A 25,104-nucleotide genomic window follows, 5' to 3' on the forward strand; every position below is an offset into this window, starting at 1 on the left:
GATGCCAACAGCACAACATGCCCGAAAAATGACTCAGAACCACACAGGGAACAGAATGATACCTGTTCTGTGCCAAAACGCAACGCGAGAGCCTGAACCAGCCATACGGCCTAAACTGGAGCGGAGCCTGAAGACTGGGGGACGCGGCCGAGCACCCAGCACGGGACCCGCTCGCAAGCGAGAATCAAACACTGCCATGCTACCCCCCCCTTTGGACCTGGCGGGGGATTTCCCGGTCTTCGCTGGGGATGAATACCTCCGAACAAGTGACAAAGCCTGCAGTCAAACAAAATTGCCAGGGCCCAACCAAGATGGCGGCACAGACGTGGCCCACGACTGAGAGAACCCACGTCAAACCACCCAAGCATACTCTGGACTTCTTTGACCGGCTTGGCGCAAGTCTCTGGACAAAGCTCTACACCAAAGGCCAGACCTTTAAACTAGCGATGAAAAAGGAGGCGGCATGCATTCGCTGAAACCTCCGTCCAGGGCCGGACTGGGAGAAAAATTCGGCCCGGGCATTTTTTATCACAGCGGCCCACTAAGAAGGGGGCGGGGCAGAGGAGGTGTGTTTTGTCATCACCAATGACAAACACGCCCCCTCTCAAAGTGAGCATGTTGGTTCAATGCTCTTCCAGGGCAGACCATGCACAGAGCTCTGCTGAAGAGCTCTAGCATGAGAAAAAAGCCCTGTATTTGTTCTGCACAGCGCAAGCAAATTTAATAACATGCTTGCACTGTTTCTCCTTGCAATTTGTCTCTGGCGTCTCTATAAATGGATACCAGGAGACAAAAATGCCATTAAAGAGTACTGTGCATGTGTTTGGAGCCTGCTTGTGGTATTGTGTGTGTGTAGAGTGAGCCGATTGTGGTGTGGTATTGTGTAATAAGGTTGGTTTTAGTCATGTTGTGTTTGTGGTGTAATGTGATGCATATGTGGCTAGGGGCTGTAGAGAATGTGTGTGTATAGGGATATAGCAAGTGTGTGCATACAGGCTATAGTGTGTGTGTGTGTGTGTATAGGTGATGTAGTGTTTGTAGAAAGTATGTGTTTGCTTACAAGGAATCTAGTGTGTGTGTGTGTGTGTGTGTGTGTGTATATATATATATATATATATATATATATATATATATATATATATAGTCTAGTGTGTGTTTGAAGGACCCAGAATGTGTATAGGAGATCTAGTGAGTGTGTATTTATAACGGATTCAGAGTGTATATAGGGATCTAGTGTGTGTATATGATCCAGAGTTGGGATCTAGTGTGTGTCTGGAATGTAATGTGTTTGGGGTGCAGTATGTGTGTGAGGGGTGCTGTGTGCGTATGTATGTATGTATGTATGTATGTATATATATATAGATATATATATATATATATATGTAGATATAGATATATATATATTTGGAAGTAGTGTGTATCTAAGGGGTGCAGTATGTGTGTGTGAGGGGTGCTGTGTGTGCGGTGTGTGACGGTGCGGTGTGTGTGAGAGTGCTGTGTGTGATGTGTGTGAGAGTTCTGTGTGTGATGTGTGTGAGAGTTCTGTGTGTGATGTGTGTGAGAGTTCTGTGTGTGATGTGTGTGAGAGTTCTGTGTGTGAGAGTGCTGTGTATGATGTGTGTGAGAGTGCCGTGTTTGATGTGTGTGAGTGCTGTGTGTGATGTGTGTGACAGTGCTGAGTGTGATGGGTGTGAGAGGGGTGCTGTGTGGGATGTGTGTGGTGTGTGAGGGTGCGGTGTGGGATGTGTGTGAGAGTGCTGTGTGTGAGGGTGCGGTGTGTGATGTGTGTGATGGATGCTGTGTATGATGTGTGTGACAGTGCTGTGTATGATGTGTGTGACAGTGCTGTGCATGATGTGTGTGACAGTGCTGTGTGTGAGTACTGTGTATGATGTGTGTGACAGTGCTGAGTGTGGGAGTGCTGTGTATGATGTGTGTGACAGTGCTGTGTGTGATGTGTGTGACAGTGCTGTGTATGATGTGTGTGACAGTGCTGTGTATGATGTGTGTGACAGTGCTGTGTGTGAGTACAGTGTATGATGTGTGTGACAGTGCTGAGTGTGGGAGTGCTGTGTATGATGTGTGTGAGAGTGCTGTGTGTGATGTGTGTGACAGTGCTGAGTGTGATGGTTGTGAGAGTGCTGTGTGTGATGGGTGTGAGAGTGTGTGTGTGATGGGTGTGAGAGTGTGTGTGTGATGGATGCTGTGTGTGAGGGGTGCTGTGTGTGATGTGTGTGAGAGTGCTGAGTGTGATGGGTGTGAGAGTGCTGAGTGTGATGGGTGTGAGTGCTGTGTGTGACAGTGCTGAGTGTGATGGGTGTGAGAGTGCTGTGTGTGCTGTGTGTGACAGTGCTGAGTGTGATGGGTGTGACAGTGCTGAGTGTGATGGGTGTGAGAGTGCTGTGTGTGATGTATGTGAGAGTGCTGTGTGTGATGTGTGTGCGAGTGCTGTGTGTGACAGTGCGGTGTGTGAGAGTGCTGTGTGTGATGGGTGTGAGAGTGCTGCGTGTGCTGTGTGTGAGAGTGCTGTGTGTGATGGGTGTGAGAGTGCTGTGTGTGCTGTGTGTGACAGTGCTGAGTGTGATGGGTGTGACAGTGCTGAGTGTGATGGGTGTGAGAGTGCTGTGTGTGATGTATGTGAGAGTGCTGTGTGTGATGTATGTGAGAGTGCTGTGTGTGATGTTTGTGAGAGTGCTGTGTGTGATGTTTGTGAGAGCGCTGTGTGTGATGTGTGTGAGAGTGATGTGTGTGAGAGTGCTGAGTGTGATGTTTGTGAGAGTGCTGTGTGTGATGTGTGTGAGAGTGCTGTGTGTGATGTGTGTGAGAGTGCTGTGTGTGATGGGTGTGAGAGTGCTGCGTGTGCTGTGTGTGACAGTGCTGAGTGTGATGGGTGTGAGAGTGCTGTGTGTGATGGGTGTGAGAGTGCTGTATGTGACAGTGCGGTGTGTGAGAGTGCTGTGTGTGATGGGTGTGAGAGTGCTGCGTGTGCTGTGTGTGACAGTGCTGAGTGTGATGGGTGTGAGAGTGCTGTGTGTGATGTGTGTGAGTGTGATGTGTGTGAGAGTGCTGAGTGTGATGGGTGTAAGAATGCTGCTGTGTATCAATGTTAGAATGGATTGTGTGTGTGTGTGGGGGGTACAAATAAACAAATAAAATAAAAGGCATTATGTCCCCCCCTCCCTTCTTACCTTTTAGCCTGGGAAGGGGGGACCGGCATTGTGGTATCTGGGAGGGGGGGACCGGCAACTCTTTCATCCCTGGTGGTCCAGTGGTGAGTGAACTCTAGCCTGCGGGCTAGAGTTCACTCTCGCGAGATCCGGTCGTTGCCATGGCAACGCTCCGGATCTCGCGAGAGGAACCCGGCGGAGCTGCAAGATAGAGCTCCGCCGGGTTCCTCTGCTGGTAGGATGGCTCCTTCCCTCCCTCCCCAGCCGGCGGCCGCGTTGGACTGCAGGTGGGCCGGTGAGGGAGATCCTTGATCTCCCCACCGGCCCTCCATGGAATACAGCGGGGCCGGCGATAGGATAGTGCCGGCCCTGCAAAGACCGGCAGGGGAGATCCTGTGGCCTCCCTGCCGGCCTCGGCCCCTGGTCACCGCGGCCCACCGGGCATTTGCCCGGTGTGCCCGATGGCCAGTCCGGGCCTGGATACAAAGTAAATACAAATACAAAAAGAGAAGTCCTGCGCTTAAGCACCTCCATTTGTCTAAATATACATAGGGATTAAGGAGAAAGCGCAGGTAACGTTTTTCTTTTCTTTGGTTTTTACTATATATTGGGGCTGATGTGTGTTGTAGTCCTTGCTGCTTAAGCGCAGGACTTCTCTTTTTGTATTTGTAGCCCACCCATAGTGTCTGTCTTCCATCCCGAGTGATGGTGACTACCGTCACAAACGGCTTTATTATAATTATTATAATTACCCTCCAAAAATCTCTGTAAATGATCTTGCCGAAGGCCCACCCACATCTTCCTGACCAAAACCTCATACTTAGTATGAAAGTGTCTGTGATCTGTCTGTGAATTTATTCGTACACAGATTGTACAATCTTCAATATTGCAACAAAAAAGGCAACATTGTGATCACGCTATGTACATTTATATTCATATAGATACAGAAAGACATTAAACTTAAACGTCACAAAACAAGCTAATGGTATATCCGCCCCGGTGCAGGTATAAAGTAAGTTAATCTTTCTGGGCCTTGAGCAGCAAGTCATGGAGTCCGTGTCTAGTATTTCCTGGTTATGCTTTTGGGCATGGATTACAGGCAATGGGTCAATAAAGGCTTGGTGGACTGAACTTGGCGTTAACATGACTCCCTTGTGTGTTAAACATTCCTGTGTGTTTGAGCCAGTTGAGCCAATATATAGAGTTTTATACTAAAAAAGACCAATGTTTCCTCCATAATTACATCCCAGATAATTGCCTTTAACTGGAAAAAGGAGCTGGAATAAAATGAAATCAGATAATTGGATTCACCACTGGACATGTCTCTTAAAAGCCACTCTACTCTTTTAAAACCTGCTCGCTATTCCCCGTACCAGTCTTTTAAAACCTGCTCGCTATTCCCCGTACCGGTCTTTTAAACCCTGCTTGCTATTCCCCGTACCAGTCTTTTAAAACCTGCTCGCTATTCCCCGTACCAGTCTTTTAAAACCTGCTCGCTATTCCCCGTACCGGTCTTTTAAAACCTGCTCGCTATTCCCCATACCGGTCTTTTAAAACCTGCTCGCTATTCCCCATACCGGTCTTTTAAAACCTGCTCACTATTCCCCGTACCAGTCTTTTAAAACCTGCTCGCTATTCCCCGTACCGGTCTTTTAGAAACCTGCTCGCTATTCCCCATACCGGTCTTTTAAAACCTGCTCGCTATTCCCCATACCGGTCTTTTAAAACATGCTCGCTATTCCCCCGTACCGGTCTTTTAAAACCTGCTCACTATTCCCCGTACCGGTCTTTTAAAACCTGCTCGCTATTCCCCGTACCAGTCTTTTAAAACCTGCTCACTATTTCCCGTACCAGTCTTTTAAAACCTGCTCTCTATTCCCCGTACCAGTCTTTTAAAACCTGCTTGCTATTCCCCGTACCAGTCTTTTAAAACCTGCTCGCTATTCCCCGTACCGGTCTTTTAGAAACCTGCTCGCTATTCCCCGTACCGGTCTTTTAAAACCTGCTCGCTATTCCCCGTACCAGTCTTTTAAAACCTGCTCACTATTTCCCGTACCAGTCTTTTAAAACCTGCTTGCTATTCCCCGTACCAGTCTTTTAAAACCTGCTTGCTATTCCCCATACCGGTCTTTTAAAACCTGCTTGCTATTCCCCGTACCAGTCTTTTAAACCCTGCTTGCTATTCCCTGTACCAGTCTTTTAAAACCTGCTCACTATTCCCCCGTACCGGTCTTTTAAAACCTGCTCACTATTCCCCGTACCGGTCTTTTAAAACCTGCTTGCTATTCCCCGTACCAGTCTTTTAAAACCTGCTCGCTATTCCCCGTACCGGTCTTTTAAAACCTGCTCACTATTCCCCCGTACCGGTCTTTTAAAACCTGCTCGCTATTCCCCGTACCAGTCTTTTAAAACCTGCTCGCTATTCCCCGTACCGGTCTTTTAAAACCTGCTTGCTATTCCCCGTACCAGTCTTTTAAAACCTGCTCGCTATTCCCCGTACCGGTCTTTTAAAACCTGCTCACTATTCCCCCGTACCGGTCTTTTAAAACCTGCTCGCTATTCCCCGTACCAGTCTTTTAAAACCTGCTCGCTATTCCCCGTACCGGTCTTTTAAAACCTGCTTGCTATTCCCCGTACCAGTCTTTTAAAACCTGCTCGCTATTCCCCATACCGGTCTTTTAAAACCTGTTAGCTATTCCCCGTACCAGTCTTTTAAAACCTGCTCGCTATTCCCCGTACCAGTCTTTTAAAACCTGCTCGCTATTCCCCGTACCGGTCTTTTAAAACCTGCTTGCTATTTCCCGTACCGGTCTTTTAAAACCTGCTTGCTATTCCCCATACCGGTCTTTTAAAACCTGCTCGCTATTCCCCGTACCGGTCTTTTAAAACCTGCTTGCTATTCCCCGTACCGGTCTTTTAAAACCTGCTTGCTATTCCCCATACCGGTCTTTTAAAACCTGCTTGCTATTTCCCGTACCGGTCTTTTAAAACCTGCTCGCTATTCCCCATACCGGTCTTTTAAAACCTGCTCGCTATTCCCCGTACCGGTCTTTTAAAACCTGCTCGCTATTCCCCGTACCGGTCTTTTAAAACCTGCTCGCTATTCCCCGTACCGGTCTTTTAAAACCTGCTCGCTATTCCCCATACCGGTCTTTTAAAACCTGCTCGCTATTCCCCCGTACCGGTCTTTTAAAACCTGCTCACTATTCCCCGTACCGGTCTTTTAAAACCTGCTTGCTATTCCCCGTACCAGTCTTTTAAAACCTGCTCGCTATTCCCCGTACCGGTCTTCTAAAACCTGCTCACTATTCCCCCGTACCGGTCTTTTAAAACCTGCTTGCTATTCCCCGTACCAGTCTTTTAAAACCTGCTCGCTATTCCCCGTACCGGTCTTTTAAAACCTGCTCACTATTCCCCCGTACCGGTCTTTTAAAACCTGCTTGCTATTTCCCGTACCAGTCTTTTAAAACCTGCTTGCTATTCCCCATACCGGTCTTTTAAAACCTGCTCACTATTCCCCGTACCAGTCTTTTAAAACCTGCTTGCTATTCCCCGTACCGGTCTTTTAAAACCTGCTCACTATTCCCCGTACCAGTCTTTTAAAACCTGCTTGCTATTTCCCGTACCAGTCTTTTAAAACCTGCTCACTATTTCCCGTACCAGTCTTTTAAAACCTGCTTGCTATTTCCCGTACCAGTCTTTTAAAACCTGTTCGCTATTCCCCGTACCAGTCTTTTAAAACCTGCTTGCTATTCCCCGTACCAGTCTTTTAAAACCTGCTCACTATTTCCCGTACCAGTCTTTTAAAACCTGCTTGCTATTCCCCGTGCCGGTCTTTTAAAACCTGCTTGCTATTCCCCGTACCGGTCTTTTAAAACCTGTTCGCTATTCCCCGTACCGGTCTTTTAAAACCTGTTCGCTATTCCCCGTGCCGGTCTTTTAAAACCCGCTCCCTATTCCCCGTCTTTTAAAACCTGCTTGCTATTCCCCGTGCCGGTCTTTTAAAACCTGCTTGCTATTCCCCGTGCCGGTCTTTTAAAACCTGCTCGCTATTCCCCGTACCGGTCTTTTAAAACCTGTTCGCTATTCCCCGTGCCGGTCTTTTAAAACCCGCTCCCTATTCCCCGTCTTTTAAAACCTGCTTGTTAAAGCCTGCTCACTATTCCCTGGAGTTGTCTGTAAAAACCGCTTTCTATTCCTTTCTGAACACATTGTGTTTTCACATTAAATGCAATGCATTTGTGCAAGTTTTGATTGTTTTTATTTTAGAAGCAATTAATAGAGTCATATGATTTTGAATTGTTCATTTTGAAATCAGATATTTTAATGTTTGGAACACTCCTTATTTTGCTCCTTTCCCCCAATTGAATCACTTTGTGTAAATAATTAGCTAATTAACCATGTGCCAGAAACACAAACAAGGTATTGGAAATCTCAATCTCACTAAGTGTTATCTGAGAAATCTGGACTAAAATGACAAGCTATTATACAATATTACTACTGGTCTCCATTACCCCGCGTTCTGAAACAGGCAAGCCCTGAACACAATCTCCGCGGCTCAGTAAATGATCATTGATATTCCATATACTCTGTGCACTTTATTCATTTTGAATTATTAAACATATCTCTCAGTGTCTCATTCCCCCCTGCCTGTAATGTTCTGTGTGTGGCAGGTCGTAGATGGGGCTGTGTATAGAGTGGCGGCGTTATTTAAAGAGTGTTGGAGCGGTGTATAAAGACGCGGAACAGTATATGGGGCGGTATATAGAAAGGTGGATCAGTATATGGGGCGGTGTATAGTAAGGTGGATCAGTATATGGGGCGGTGTATAGTAAGGTGGAACAGTATATGGGGTGGTGTATAAAGATGCGGAACAGTATATGGGGTGGTGTATAAAGATGCGGAACAGTATATGGGGCGGTGTATAGAGATGCGGAACAGTATATGGGGCGGTATATAGAAAGGTGGAACAGTATATGGGGCGGTGTATAGAGATGCGGAACAGTATATGGGGCGGTGTACAGAGATGCGGAACAGTATATGGGGCGGTGTATAGAGATGCGGAACAGTATATGGGGCGGTGTATAGAAAGGTGGGGCACTATATAGAGTGTGGGAACTTTGTATAGAGAGGTGGGTGATGTATAGATCGTTGGGACATTGTATAGAATGTTGGGACGGTGTATAGAGAGGTGGGGCACTATACAGAGTGTTGGGCCCTTGTATAGAGAGGTGGGGCACTATATAGACTGTTGGGCCGTTGTATAGAGAGGTGGTGGATTATATAGAGCGTTGGGCCGTTGTATAGAGAGGTTGGGCATTATATAAAGTGTTGGGCCATTGTATAGAGAGGCTGGGCATTATATAGAGTGTTGGGCCGTTGTATAGAGAGGTTGGGCACTGTATAGATTGTTGAGCCATTGGATATAGAGAGGTGGGGCACTATATAGAGTGTTGGGCCATTGTATAGAGAGGTTGGGCACTATATAGATTGTTGGGCCATTGGATATAGAGAGGTGGGGCATTATATAGAGTGTTGGGCCATTGTATAGAGAGGTGTGGTATTATATAGAGTGTTGGGCCATTGTATAGAGAGGTGGGGCTTTCTATCGAGTGTTGGGCCATTGTATAGAGAGGTGGGGCATTATATAGAGCGTTGGGCCATTGTATAGAGAGGTGGGGCACTATATAGAGTGTTGGGATGGTGTATAGAGAGGCTGGGCACTATATAGAGTGTTGGGCCATTGTAGAGAGACGTTGGGCACTATAAAGAGTGTTGGGCCGTTGTATAGAGAGGTGGGGCACTATATAGAGTGTTGGGCCGTTGTATAGAGAGGTTGGGCACTATATAGACTGTTGGGCCGTTGTATAGAGCCGTTGTATGGGGCATTATATAGAGCGTTGGGCCATTGTATAGAGAGGTTGGGCATTATATAGAGTGTTGGGCCATTGTATAGAGAGGTATAGAGAGCATTATATAGAGTGTTGGGCCGTTGTATAGAGAGGTTGGGCACTGTATAGATTGTTGAGCCATTGGATATAGAGAGATGGGGCACTATATAGAGTGTTGGGCCGTTGTATAGAGAGGTTGGGCACTATATAGATTGTTGGGCCATTGTATAGAGAGGTTGGGCACTATATAGATTGTTGGGCCATTGGATATAGAGAGGTGGGGCACTATATAGAGTGTTGGGCCGTTGTATAGAGAGGTGGGGCATTATATAGAGCGTTGGGCCGTTGTATAGAGAGGTTGGGCATTATATAGAGTGTTGGGCCATTGTATAGAGAGGTTGGGCACTATATAGAGTGTTGGGCCATTGTATAGAGAGGTGTGGTATTATATAGAGTGTTGGGCCAATGTATAGAGAGGTTGGGCACTATATAGAGTGTTGGGCCATTGTATTGAGAGGTGGGGCATTATATAGAGTGTTGGGCCATTGTATAGAGAGGTGGGGCACTATATAGCGTGTTGGGCCATTGTATAGAGAGGTGGGGCATTATATAGAGTGTTGGGCCATTGTATAGAGAGGTTGGACATAATATAAAGTGTTGGGCCATTGTGTAGAGAGGTGGGGCACTATATAGAGTGTTGGGATCGTGTATAGAGAGGTTGGGCACTATATAGAGTGTTGGGCCATTGTAGAGAGAGATTGGGCATTATATAAAGTGTTGGGCCATTGTATAGAGAGGTTGGGCATTATATAGAGTGTTGGGCCATTGTATAGAGAGGTTGGGCATTATATAGAGTGTTGGGCCATTGTGTAGAGAGGTGGGGCACTATATAGAGTGTTGGGATCGTGTATAGAGAGGTTGGGCACTATATAGAGTGTTGGGCCATTGTAGAGAGAGATTGGGCACTATAAAGAGTGTTGGGCCGTTGCATAGAGAGGTTGGGCACTATATAGAGTGTTGGGCCATTGTATAGAGAGGTGTGGTATTATATTGAGTGTTGGGCCATTGTATAGAGAGGTTGGGCACTATATAGAGTGTTGGGCCGTTGTATAGAGAGGTTGGGCATTATATAGAGTGTTGGGCCGTTGTATAGAGAGGTTGGGCATTATATAGAGTGTTGGGCCATTGTATAGAGATGTTGGGCACTATATAGAGTGTTGGGCCGTTGTATAGAGAGGAGGGGCATTATATAGAGTGTTGGGCCATTGTATAGAGAGGTTGGGCACTATATAGAGTGTTGGGCCGTTGTATAGAGAGGTTGGTCACTATATAGAGTGTTGGGCCATTGTATAGAGAGGCTGGGCACTATATAGAGTGTTGGGCCATTGTATAGAGAGGTGGGGCATTATATAGAGTGTTGGGCCATTGTATAGAGAGGTGGGGCTTTATATCGAGTGTTGGGCCATTGTATAGAGAGGTTGGGCACTATATAGAGTGTCGGGCCGTTGTATAGAGAGGTTGGGCACTATCTAGAGAGTTGGGCCGTTGTATAGAGAGGTTGGGCACTATATAGAGTGTTGGGCCATTGTATAGAGAGGTGGGGCATTATATAGAGTGTTGGGCCATTGTATAGAGAGGTTGGGCACTATCTAGAGAGTTGGGCCGTTGTATAGAGAGGTTGGGCACTATCTAGAGAGTTGGGCCGTTGTATAGGGAGGTTGGGCACTATATAGAGTGTTGGGCCATTGTATAGAGAGGTGGGGCATGATATAGAGTGTTGGGCCATTGTATAGAGAGGTGGGGCTTTATATCGAGTGTTGGGCCATTGTATAGAGAGGTTGGGCACTATATAGAGTGTCGGGCCGTTGTATAGAGAGGTTGGGCACTATCTAGAGAGTTGGGCAGTTGTATAGAGAGGTTGGGCACTATATAGAGTGTTGGGCCATTGTATAGAGAGGTGGGGCATTATATAGAGTGTTGGGCCATTGTATAGAGAGGTTGGGCACTATCTAGAGAGTTGGGCCGTTGTATAGAGAGGTTGGGCACTATCTAGAGAGTTGGGCCGTTGTATAGGGAGGTTGGGCACTATATAGAGTGTTGGGCCATTGTTTAGAGAGGTGGGGCATGATATAGAGTGTTGGGCCATTGTATAGAGAGGTTGGGCACTATATAGAGTGTTGGGCCATTGTATAGAGAGGTTGGGCACTATATAGAGTGTTGGGCCGTTGTATAGAGAGGTTGGGCACTATATAGAGAGTTGGGCCGTTGTATAGAGAGGTTGGGCACTATATAGAGTGTTGGGCCATTGTATAGAGAGGTTGGGCACTATTTAGAAAGTTGGGCCGTTGTATAGAGGTTAGGCACTATATAGAGTGTTGGGCCATTGTATAGAGAGGTGGGGCATTATATAGAGTGTTGGGCCGTTGTATAGAGAGGTTGGGCATTATATAAAGTGTTAGGCCATTGTATAGAGAGGTGGGGCACTATATAGAGTGTTGGGATGGTATATAGAGAGGCTGGGCACTATATAGAGTGTTGGGCCATTGTATAGAGAGGTTGGGCATTATATAGAGTGTTGGGCCATTGTATAGAGACGTTGGGCACTATATAGAGTGTTGGGCCATTGTATAGAGAGGTTGGGCACTATATAGAGAGTTGGGCCGTTGTATAGAGAGGTTGGGCACTATATAGAGTGTTGGGCCATTGTGTAGAGGTGGGGCATTATATAGAGTGTTGGGCCATTGTATAGAGAGGTGGGGCATTATATAGAGTGTTGGGCCATTGTATAGAGAGCTTGGGCACTATATAGAGTGTTGGGCCATTGTAAAGAGAGTGTTGGGCCATTGTATAGAGAGTGTTGGGCCGTTGTATAGAGAGGTGGGGCATTATATAGAGTGTTGGGCCATTGTATAGAGAGGCTGGGCACTATATAGAGTGTTGGGCCATTGTATAGAGAGCTGGGGCATTATATAGAGAGTTGGGCCGTTGTATAGAGAGGTTGGGCACTATATAGAGTGTTTGGCCATTATATAGAGTGTTGGGCCATTGTATAGAGAGGTTGGGCACTATACAGAAAGTTGAGCCGTTGTATAGAGGTTGGGCACTATATAGAGTGTTGGGCCATTGTATAAAGAGGTGGGGCATTATATAGAGTGTTGTGCCATTTTATAGAGAGGTGGGGCATTATATAGAGTGTTGGACCATTGTATAGAGAGGTTGGGCACTAAATAGAGAGTTGGGCTGTTGTATAGAGAGGTTGGGCACTATATAGAGTGTTGGGCCATTGTATAGAGAGGTTGGGCACTATATAGAGTGTTGGGCCATTGTATAGAGGTTAGGCACTATATAGAGTGTTGGGCCATTGTATAGAGAGGTGGGGCATTATATAGAGTGTTGGGCCATTGTATAGAGAGGCTGGGCACTATATAGAGTTTTGGGCCATTGTATAGAGTGGTGGGGCCTTATATAGAGAGTTGGGTCGTTGTATAGAGAGGTTGGGCACTATATAGAGTGTTGGGCCATTGTATAGAGAGGTTGGGCACTATATATAAAGTTGGGACGTTGTATAGAGGTTAGGCACTATATAGAGTGTTGGGCCATTGTATAGAGAGGTTGGACACTATATAGAGAGTTGGGCCATTGTATTGAGAGGTTGGGCACTATATAGAGTTTTGGGCCGTTGTATAGAGAGGTTGGGCACTATCTAGAGAGTTGGGCCGTTGTATAGAGAGGTTGGGCACTATCTAGAGAGTTGGGCCGTTGTATAAGGAGGCTGGGCATTATATAGAGTGTTGGGCCATTGTATAGAGAGGTTGGGCCATTGTATAGAGAGGTTGGGCACTATATAGAGTGTTGGGCCATTGTATAGAGAGGTTGGGCACTATATAGAGTTTTGGGCCGTTGTATAGAGAGGTTGGGCACTATATAGAGTGTTGGGCCATTGTATAGAGAGGTTGGGCACTATATAGAGTGGTGGGCCGTTGTATAGAGAGGTTGGGCATTATATAGAGTGTTGGGCCATTGTATAGAGAGGTTGGGCACTATATAGAGTGTTGGGCCGTTGTATAGAGAGGTTGGACACTATATAGAGAGTTGGGCCATTGTATAGAGAGGTTGGGCACTATATAGAGTTTTGGGCCGTTGTATAGAGAGGTTGGGCACTATATAGAGTGTTGGGCCATTGTATAGAGAGGTGGGGCATTATATAGAGAGTTGGGCCATTGTATAGAGAGGTTGGGCACTATATAGAGTTTTGGGCCATTGTATAGAGAGGTTGGGCACTATATAGAGTGTTGGGCCATTGTATAGAGAGGTTGGGAACTATATAGAGTGTTGGGCCATTGTATAGAGAGGTTGGGAACTATATAGAGAGGTTGGGCCATTGTATAGAGAGGTTGGGCACTATTTAGAAAGTTGGGCCGTTGTATAGAGGTTAGGCACTATATAGAGTGTTGGGCCATTGTATAGAGAGGTTGGGAACTATATAGAGTGTTGGGCCATTGTATATAGAGGTTGGACACTATATAGAGAGTTGGGCCATTGTATAGAGAGGTTGGGCACTATATAGAGTTTTGGGCCATTGTATAGAGAGGTTGGGCACTATATAGAGTGTTGGGCCGTTGTATAGAGAGGTGGGGCATTATATAGAGAGGTGGGGTAGTGCATAGAGAGGCGGCATGGTGTATAGTGAGGCAGTTTGGATCAGGGAATGTTTTGCCTGGTGTGACCGTGCAAAACTTAAAGAAACCCGGTAACCTTGTTAATGCTTTATTTTTAATAATATTAAAACAGTCATCTAATATAAAAATACAGGTCAGAAATTGCTAGATATCTTGATAGCGCTGTGATTGTCTGCTATTAGTGATACTATTTATCATATTGCTGAAGTTGGCTGAAATTCATCCTCGTGACGCTGGACCAGTACATTTCCATATGGGACATAAATATAAAAATAAGATAAATAATTACTGGGTTCAGTTTCAGTGCCCAATCAGATGATCCAGGAGTTCACAAACGGGAACAATAAATCAGGAAGCCCACACTTTACAGATTTAGCACTTATTATATGTATCGATAAATAATAAAGAGAGGCGTTAGACAAGTGGCCATGTCCTGTCTGGATTTCACCCACAGCTTCCATCATGCAGACACAGGACAATTCCCATTTAGTGGCTCTGTCAGCACTATCATATACTGTGCTGATTAATATAACTATTTTAACCACTTTTCCATTGAATGATATAATTGGAAGATAGACTTCCTGTGGGCACGAAGGACATTCTGTACTTTAGGAAGTTCACAGGGACGGTCAAATGGTGGGAATTAATCTGATAAACTTTGCACATTCCAATGTTCGAGTTGTGGGATTTTCTCCTGTTAATCTGCAACTAACACAGCCAACTGTCAGATCTTCAAGCTCTTAGAGATCGGTTTGATGGAAATAATATGAATGTTTTGAGAAAACCTCTGGTGGCTGGCTTAGCTCCAAGATATATGAAGGACTTGAACCTCACAATGATAATAAACAAGGAAAGTTATCCATTGGGCAAACCAATAGGATAATCCTAACTGCGCGTATGTGATCAATTGGAATTTATATTCAGAGGCTAAAGGTCAATTAGAGGTTTTCAAGATTCCTTCTCAGTCCAAACATCCTTGGATATCTCTGATGAATTGTTTGGTGACTTCACGACCAAACAGAAAAAATCCAAGAAGCACTTTGTATCTCAAGCTGTGGGAACCTCTGATGGCCTCACCATTCAGCAGGTCCAGGGATATGCCAGTATCTTCCACAGAAATGTAAGGATTAAAGGAAAACTGTCACTTTCTGGGATTTTTAGTATTATGTTCATTTACCAAGTATGTATTGTGAGATGTGAAAAATAAAACTAAATGTAGAAATTCCCTCTTTATCCTGTAACTGGGCGCCTCCATCTTAGCTCCCTGTCAGTCATTGTTATAAGCTCCACCCATTGCTCCTGGCAGTCAGCATAGAGAGAGCGTACAGAGGAGGAGTAGACATGGAACACTGGGAGTTGTGTATAACTATTGTTGAATCACGCTATGCATGAGGGCTTCCATCATCACCCGAATCCCCATAGGAAAGCATTGTACAATGCGCATTAGATCTCCCTGCGGACTGACGTCATTGGTGCTGGACCCAGGTAGGTGACAAAAGAGGTTTCTAACACCTTCTGCACCACAGGGGGGAGTCCGCAACAGAGGGATAAGCTATAGTGTCAGGAAAACAAGTTTGTTTCCTGGGACTATAGTTTCCCTTAATTAATTTTTCTATTCCTTTAAAAAATTAAAAAATAAACTGTTTTCAGAAAATCCACTACTCGTCAGACACTGTCCCTCTTACATCAACAGCGCCACTATTAAAAATGACAAACAGGAAAAATGTGGCCCAGACGAAGGAAAATATCGTAGTAATAAGAAAATGTAATAAAATCAGTGTGAAAACAGCCCAGCCATATTTTATAAACCTCCTCCAAATGTTCCTATTTCTCCTTCTAATTTGCAACGTGCGCCCTGGCTGTGCCTTTACTGAACTGGATTGTGACGTAATTTCTTAACGCTTTAATATGAATGTAAAAGAAACACCTTTAACATAAACCATGATAATAATCTACTTTACACATGAAAAAGCATCGAAGAGAATGACTGTGCCTGAATAAGCATTCATTCGTTTTGCTTTAATGATAATCATTCGTTCACAGCATGGCTTTATATTCTGTTTTATTGGGCTGATAAATCATATGGATGATCTGAAATAAATAATCCTGCACTGTGAATGGGACCTGCCGTGTAGCTACATCCTGCAGGGCAGCACTTTTCATACATAAAGACATAATATGTGTCATGACAGCCCAATGTGTGAGATGGTGATTCATTCCATCTAAAATCTGTTATTTCGTAGTTCTATGAAGTTCATTAACGCAGCTCCTCTAGCACACAGTGATGGCGGCAGATCTCTAACTCCAGCTGCCCGACCTTTCTGAGATGGAAGAACAGATTCTGCTTTTGGAAATAAAACACAAACGAGATTATTGACTAACTTGAGATTTGTTGGGAAATCAAAGGGAATTTCAAATTTGGGATCAAAATAGCCAAACAGGAAAACATCCCCCAGTCAGCTCTGCTCTGCCTCGATTTTTCACTATAGGAGATAACAATGACAATAATGTTTGAGCCACACAGAAATGATGAAGTTCCGTAGTTGGAACTATTTTTGGTGCGTTGTATGGTGGCTGAAGACAGACTCTTTGTTAGTTTATTTGAACAGGTGCTGACAGAGAGCTAATAAGATAATGTGTGAGGGTGCTTTATCTTTACATAGAGGTGCTCAGCGACAGCCCTCACAGTACAGAGATACAATGGAACTGGAAGAACAGCTAAAACAGATACTGATATGAAAAAAGACCAAACACCACTATTGACCTCTTATTTCTAGTGATATGAGAAGTGCAGGAGGTCTGAGCCTCTGGATTAAACCTAATTTCGTAATCTGAAGCTCTGATAGATATGATAAAATAGGTAAAATAGGATGGAGCAGTCCATGGGTTAAGGCAGCTGGTATTTATTCTGGTGGTCCCCATACAGGTCTCTCACATGTGAGTGACATTCTGTAATCTGCCTGTCTCTTCCTGGAAACCAACGGCAGAGGGAATGGATAGCTAACTAACTGCATGCATCAGAACCCCAGAACGTGGGTTCCAGGGTGCTAACTAACAGCTGAATTGTACAAGATAATTGAGACACGCGGCAGCACAGGATTCCACTAAATTTACGGTCAGCCCAGTCTGATAGCAACATGGTATTTGTTTACGGTACTATCGCCAATTCTTCAACTCCCAAACATGGGGGGAAAACAAAACCTTTGCATGCGTTAAAAAGGTGAATATATTAAATATTTTATCATTATGTTCAGCAGCCTAGTGGAGATAATGTATAAATAGTAATTTAGGGCAAAGTTCTATGAGTAGAAATCAATCAATATGGAAACCAATATAATGTATAATGATTGATCCACTAATCCAGTAATTGATATTTATACAGAACCCCTTGGTGAAGGAGTCCTGTACAAAATACAAAGTGACATTGACCCACTGAGGGCCTGAAGAATGGACATTGTAACCCCAGAGGGCCCAAGAAATGGACATTGTAACCCACCAAGGGCCTGAGGAATGGACATTGTAACCCAATGAGGAATGGAAAGTGTAACCCATCTAGGGCCCAAGGAATGGACATTGTAACCCACCTAGGGCCCGAGGAATGGACATTGTAACCCACCGAGGGCCTGAGGATTGGACATTGTAACCCAATGAGGAATGGAAAGTGTAACCCATCTAGGGCCCAAGGAATGGACATTGTAACCCACCTAGGGCCCAAGGAATGGACATTGTAACCCACCTAGGGCCCAAGGAACGGACATTGTAACCCACCGAGGGCCTGAGGAATGGACATTGTAACCCACCGAGGGCCTGAGGAATGGACATTGTAACCCAATGAGGAATGGACAGTGTGCCCACCTAGGCATCAATTAATGGACATTGTAACCCACCAAGGGCCCAAGGAATGGACGTTGTAACCCACATAGGGCCCAAGGAATGGACATTGTAACCCACCTAGGGCCCAAGGAATGGACATTGTAACCCACCTAGGGCCCAAGGAATGGACATTTTATTGCTCTGATTTCCCTCTACTTGTTCATTACAACCCCTGGATTCTATGAACTGTAGTAAACAAAGCAATACAGGAGAAATTAGCCAATTTATGTGCCCAGCAGAGAGAGATTTTGAGATGACGTACCCATGCAGATAGATCAATACACCTTGTATTATATCTTCTATCTGCCTGTTTGTCCTCACAGTGAACAAGGCTTGCAGAATGTGCTACTACTGTAATATTGTGAACATTTGGTGCCAGGTATCCCTTGTGGTGGACCTTTATATGTAAGGAAGTGATTTTCTACTGAAGCTGTAGACCCTGTGTCTGTGTTAAATGTTACCCAACCTATTCAAGAAGATCAGAGTGTAACAACCTGAATATTCAATGAGCAAGCTCTCATTCAGGTTTGTCCTCTGGTGTTCTTTTGGGTTTTCAATATAACTACAAACTGATATATTGACATTTGAGGATGGCTCGATCCAATATGAAAGTCTCTGTACACACAAAACCAAGTCTTGGGGAGGTCTTTAAACACACTATGCCACATCTTGTGGAAATCTCTGTAAACCCCAAAGCATGTTTTGTGGAAATTCCTGTAGACAATGAAGCACATGATGTGGAAGTCTCTGTACATAAACAACTATGTATGGCTGATATTTGTGTACACACTAGATTACACATTGATGATATGTCTGTTCATATGAAACCATGTATTGTGTAACTCTCCGTACACACAATATCTTCTCTTATGTAACTCGCTGTAGACACTAGATTATATGTTGTGTAAATCTCCGTATTCACAGAACTATCTGATGTCAAACTATCTGTATACATCAAACAGCATTGTGGAAGTTGAGGTACATACAGGACAATGTGTCCTTTATATTTCCAGGTTTTGTATCCATTTATAGAAACAATTTTTGTTATATGCCAGTGGACAACTTATTCCCCATACCAAGAGGTCTGCTATCACTTCTATTCATTGCTGAACTCTTGATTCATTAAATACCATCCTGATCTGAAGTTAGAAGTAGACTTATTACTCCTATGGCACAGAGTGGGTGTTTTTTGCTTGTTACGGGGCCACTCAGGTTCTTCAGGTAGACAGTAATAGCTTAGGAATGAGAACACCAAAACATCCCTGTGTAAACAATTGCACAACTGAAGTCCTTCAAGCTTTATCACAATGAGGTCTCTACACATGACCCATTACGATGAAGGCGTCGGTGGTCATGGTTAAGACAGCCTTCATTCCGATGGACAATAAGGACAGGGAAATACAGGGCATCCTGGTATGGGGGTGGGTCTTCTTCCTCTACTGTTACTTGACTGGAAAGCCGTGTCTGTTCCGTTGGACAACCCTGCTCATTGAGGCTCTCACTCCGACTCTGCCAGAGGCAGCTGCGGCGAGACCCATACAGACGCCCAAGAGAAAATCGGCTGCTACTGAAAGGTATCCTGGGACTGCCATTGCAGATACTTAGAGCACTTCGAGAGAAGATGGAGGAACTGCTTATGGTCCGATGGCACCTGTCACAATTCTGTCTAAGGCCCCGTGTGTACCGGCAGGCTGTGTAATTTGTGGAGATGCCCACCAGATCCATGAGCACTGCTTCTGAGTAGCTGGGCACTAGTTGTTGGTTGGATCGAATGTGCCACTCAAGTTCTGTACTGTCAATTGTATTAACCCGAGGCATTCTCCGGCATAAGGTCCGCTCATCAGCTGGTGTCACTGGGGTGAAGTCAAAGCCAAAGAGCTTCTCCACATGGTAGTGGACACAGGAAGTGCGATATTCATTAAGGACCCTCAGCGGCCAGGACAGTGACAGCAATGCAGCCCCCCAAAACACGTAGTGTGAGACGTACCAGGGCAGATTGTCAGGGTCTGAAAAGGCCACCATGTATTCCTTGAAGTCCACGTTTTTTAGGTGCATGCCCTCCCGAGCTTCCATGTAATCATCCAAGCCCTCATTTTCTGTAAAGAATCGGGCACGTTGAGTCAGATAGGAGTTCTCGGACTCCACGTTGGCAAAGCTGAAGCATTTTGTAAAGCGGAGTCGGGTGACGGGGTAACTGTCCAGGTCTGTGAGGTCCTTAGAGACATCTTTCACCCCACAGTTGGTGTAATCAAACTCGGACTCCGCAACGTGAGTGTTCACTCTCTCATGGTACACCTGGGTTGTGGTGTAGGCATCACCATTGCGGTAGCGGGTCACTTGCCTTGTCCTACGGACATAGTGATAGCTAATGGCCTTCCACCAGATACACGGTGTGGCCTGCTGCATCCTCTGCACTCGTTCCTGGACACTCTCCAGGTCCACCTTGTACTGCAGCTCATTTCGGGTGTAGCAATGCCAGCACTCCACTAAGTAGACCACGTATAGCATGACCAAGAAGGCCAGGGGGATATATACATAACCATTGGAGCAAGGACTGTCATGGTACATCATGGAGTTGCCTTTGTAGGCACTGTCAAAGGTAAGACGGGTGACCTTGGTGACATGACACCATGTCATCGCTCCCATGCAGCCATAGATGAGCAGGGACAGCAGAAGGCATTTCCAGTGGGACTCCCGGCACAAGGACTTGCTGAAGGACTGCTTCACCGGCCTCTGCTGTAAGGGGAAACAAAAGGAAATATTAAAAGAAATCCCAGATTCTGGTTTTGGTTAGTTAGACAATAGTAGTTGGTAAGAGTGGGTTACAGCTGCTATATTCTATTGTTTCTATTTATTAAATCGTCAGCTCTCAGGTCCAGCAGCCAGAGGCATTGCTAGGGGAAGCTTCCAGAGGCTGGAGCCACAGGCAGGTACATGAATCCCTAGGGGACTAACAATATCTGTGTTTTTAACAACATATATTAAAACTGCCACAACACTTTCTAGCGACTTTTTTGCTCCACTTTGCAGCGAACTGCCTCGTTCTATTTATCAGCATATGTTTATAGCTAACTTCTCTCAGTCTGTCTGTTATGACATTCCTATTAATGTCAATTAGTTTAATTAGTTTAATCCCTCCATGTACATATAGGTGTTCTAAGAATCATTTTTTCTTCACATATTTATTATTGTATTCTTATGATTAAAAGTTCTGTTTTAATGATTTCTACTTAGGACAGTGTTTCTCTCTGGTTAACCCCTTCACTGCCCTATTGATTTACTCTACATTAGGCTTGCACTCCATTTCATTTTCACTATTAGCAATGCTGATTTATTTCAGTGCCGCCTTATAAAAACATCAACCTATTTAGGTAAAAATAATAAAAGAAATACAGAACAGCCGAACGTGAAGAGCGTCCACATCTCAGCCTGGGTAAATAGGAACAATATCCTTAATGTAACCACGCCTAGTTACAAAGCATCAAATGAATGACAGCGACTGAGCAATGTGTCGCTCAGATAGAGGAAACTAACCGGCAGTGGCGTACTAAGGGGGGGGGGGCAGAGGGGGCGGTCCGTCCCGGGTGCCAAATGCTCTAGGTTCGCCCCTGCTAACCGGGCTACATACAACTGAGATAAGCAAATATTGATAGGGTACCAGCGCTTAGTTACGAGTTGCGAATTGATTCAAATTTATCAAAACCCCTTGGCTGTAAGGAACAGTATGGCGTTAGGAACACAAATCTGTAATCCTAAAGACGCAGTGTCCCTCTCCCCCCCCCCCCCCCCCCCAGAGCACAATGATGGAAAATCTCACCTTATTCCAGCGCAGAGGCTCTTTCTCCGCTGCTGACCGGGAAATTTCTAAAAATCAGTTCTGTGCAATGTTCATTATTACTGTGAAATTTGCCCCACATCACTACATTTCATTCTCTATTTCTGTTCTTGAATCTCTGTGGCAGTGGAGTGGTGTGCGGTACATTAAGATGTCCCTTTAGAATGCTATAAAATGTGTTTTAGGCAGCACAGGGCACTTAAAGACCCTCATAAGGCCCTCATTAAAGCAGAGAGAGTTACAACTGAAAGGACGGATACTTTAATAACTTATCAGTGCCTTTAAGTGCTCTGTGCTGATCCCAATATACTAATACTAATTACACTATAGCATGCTAATGGCCCTCTACTGGTATAAATAACTCCGCAAACCTGCAATACAGTCTTGACTCATGGTGTGGGGTAAAGGCTATAATCGCTGCTGTAATCACTGCTATAAATCGCTATAATCACTGCTACAAATCGCTATAATCACTGCTGTAATCACTGCTATAAATCGCTATAATCACTGCTGTAATCACTATAATCACTGCTGTAATCACTGCTATAAATCGCTATAATCACTGCTACAAATCGCTATAATCGCTATCACTACTATAATCACTGCTGTAACCACTGCAACTACTGCTATAATCACTGCCACTGCAGTAACCACTGACCCCAGGGTCTGTCATCACCATACTAACCTCTCACATGCCCCCAGGCTCCTCCTATCACCATACTGACCTCTCACATGACCCCAGGCTCCTCCTATCACCATACTGACCTCTCACATGACCCCAGGCTCCTCCTATCACCATACTGACCTCTCACATGACCCCAGGCTCCTCCTATCACCATACTGACCTCTCACATGCCCCCAGGCTCCTCCTATCACCATACTGACCTCTCACATGATCCCAGGCTCCTCCTATCACCATACTGACCTCTCACATGACCCCAGGCTCCTCCTATCACCATACTGACCTCTAACATGACCCAGGCTCCTCCTACCACCATACTGACCTCTCACATGACCCCAGGCTCCTCCTATCACCATACTGACCTCTCACATGACCCCAGGCTCCTCCTATCACCATACTGACCTCTCACATGACCCCAGGTTCCTCCTATTACCATACTGACCTCTCACATGCCCCCAGGCTCTGTCATCACCATACTGACCTCTCACATGACCCAGGCTCCTCCTATCACTGTTCTGACCTCTCACATGACTCCTGGCTCCTCCTATCACCATACTGACCTCTCACATGCCCCCAGGTTCTGCCACCACCATACTGACCTCTCACATGACCCCAGGTTCTGCCATCACCATACTGACCTCTCACATGACCCCAGGCTCCTCCTATCACCATACTGACCTCTCACATGACCCCAGGCTCCTCCTATCACCATACTGACCTCTCACATGACCCCAGGCTCCTCCTATCACTGTTCTGACCCCATGATCTCATGCTCTTGTGTTACTATTCAATGTAGAGAATTGCACTCCAATCGCAAAATTGGCTTCCACCATGAAAAATTTGAAATAACAGAGATGAAGTCGGTGCTCCAGACTATAGAGATGACATCAGCTCTCTACATACATAATGTACAAATGTAGAGATCTAGGCACTGTAACGGACCGTTTCACTTACAAGAGGATAAAACCCAGTTTAGGCGATATCCCCCTTTTCCATAGACCAGCAGCTACAGCAATCACCAATCTCCCGAACTGCAAACTGTACGAATTCTGGAAACTCCCGAACTGGAAACACATGAACCCTGGAATCAGCCGAACAGGAAAAGCATACAATCCGCTTACACTCCTGGCAGTCAGCATGCAATCCAATTCCCCCAAAAACGAGACGACACATCGGTTTGAGGGTCAAGCAGAATCTGAGGTCTGGAACACCCAGCCTGCTTTTTATTACAGTTGTGCACATACAGGACACACCCAGGGGGAGGCATAAAAAAACCAATCAAGTAACAGTACAACCCACACATCCCCTCCCCTCAGATAAGCAATTAACATAATTATTACATACAGTAAAAATACAGTTTCCACACATACTCTGTAACTTTAAAACCATGCATCACATTCACATAAAAATACATATCCACAATCAATCCATTCAGGGGAACAACATGTTAAAAAATGGCATGAATCCGACCAGGGGTTCAAAAGTTAGTAAAAGTATCTTTTGTTCCCCCTGGCTGGCAGTATTTTAATCTGGCTCAAACAGTAAAAGTAAAACATCCCCACAATGCATCCTGGCTTCCTCCCTTCTGCCCTGGAGATAATTGGAGAAGTAATCCAATTATCTCCCAGGTCAAAGACAAAACTCCATTACACATGTGGGGACCTAAATACAGGATTATGTTTTAAAATATATAAAGTCACTTTTATTACACCAAACACAGACATACCCCCAGATAGCTCAGGTCTGGGTGCACATTATTAGTTGAATGGCACCCAGACCACACGAATATAGTTTAATCGCCATGGAGCTAAAGTCTTTCCCATAGTCTTTCATTATATGAATAGGCTCCATGGCATAGCTATCTGGGGGTATCACTGCTCACACAGGGCAAGTACCGAATGGCCCCACTGTGTTTAAAGGGCCAGAATGAGTGACATGCACTCTGTTAGGGCCGAATACGTTTTGTAAAAGGGCCCAATCTCCCAGGGCCATAGTCCAAAGGCAAGAGGCGGGCAAGCAGCCCCCTCCAAGGACACGTGGCGAGGTTGGTTTCGCCACAGGCACTGAATGCCTTCGATCTTGACAGACTTTATTGGAACATGTCCAACTGGCAATGTTTTGGTCACTGTAGCCTCTCTCAAGCTTGACATGTTCCAATAAAGTGTATCAACGTTGAAAGTACTGAGTGACCAGTCCTCTACTTTAGAACACTATGACCCCAGGCTCTGCTACACCACACTCATCATTCCTAGACAATATAAGAATGCTTATTGGGTTGCAGTTTCTATTTGATCCACTTACAAAGAAACATAGAAACATAGAATGTGACGGCAGATAAGAACCATTCGGCCCATCTAGTCTGCCCAGTTTTCTAAATACTTTCATTAGTCCCTGGCCTTATCTTATAGTTAGGATAGCCTTATGCCTATCCCACGCATGCTTAAACTCCTTTACTGTGTTAACCTCTACCACTTCAGCTGGAAGGCTATTCCATGCATCCACTACCCTCTCAGTAAAGTAATACTTCCTGATATTATTTTTAAACCTTTGTCCCTCTAATTTAAGACTATGTCCTCTTGTTGTGGTAGTTTTTCTTCTTTTAAATATAGTCTCCTCCTTTACTGTGTTGATTCCCTTTATGTATTTAAATGTTTCTATCATATCCCCCCTGTCTCGTCTTTCCTCCAAGCTATACATTTTAAGATCCTTTAACCTTTCCTGGTAAGTTTTATCCTGCAATCCATGAACCAGTTTAGTAGCCCTTCTTTGAACTCTCTCTAAGGTATCAATATCCTTCTGAAGATAGGGTCTCCAGTACTGTGTACAGTACTCCAAGTGAGGTCTCACCAGTGTTCTGTACAATGGCATGAGCACTTCCCTCTTTCTACTGCTAATACCTCTCCCTATACAACCAAGCATTCTGCTAGCATTTCCTGCTGCTCTATTACATTGTCTGCCTACCTTTAAGTCCTCAGAA

General features: G+C 45.0%; 2 protein-coding genes across 2 annotated transcripts in view; both read right to left on the reverse strand.

Annotated features, from left to right (window-relative positions):
• The window catches only part of PTK7 (protein tyrosine kinase 7 (inactive)), a 436,928-nt gene that overhangs the window by 121,283 nt on the left and 290,541 nt on the right, over window positions 1-25,104 (reverse strand). The gene's annotated exons all lie outside the window — the stretch shown is intronic.
• The window catches only part of TMEM151B (transmembrane protein 151B), a 58,108-nt gene continuing 46,910 nt past the window's right edge, over window positions 13,907-25,104 (reverse strand). Inside the window, exon 2 of the mRNA XM_063444190.1 lies at window positions 13,907-20,346. Coding sequence (XP_063300260.1) covers window positions 18,913-20,346 — 1,434 coding nt within the window. The 3' untranslated portion in view covers window positions 13,907-18,912. The remainder of the gene's footprint in view (window positions 20,347-25,104) is intronic.

The sequence above is a fragment of the Pelobates fuscus genome, chromosome 2, assembly GCF_036172605.1.
Source record: "Pelobates fuscus isolate aPelFus1 chromosome 2, aPelFus1.pri, whole genome shotgun sequence".
Taxonomy (NCBI): domain Eukaryota; kingdom Metazoa; phylum Chordata; class Amphibia; order Anura; family Pelobatidae; genus Pelobates; species Pelobates fuscus.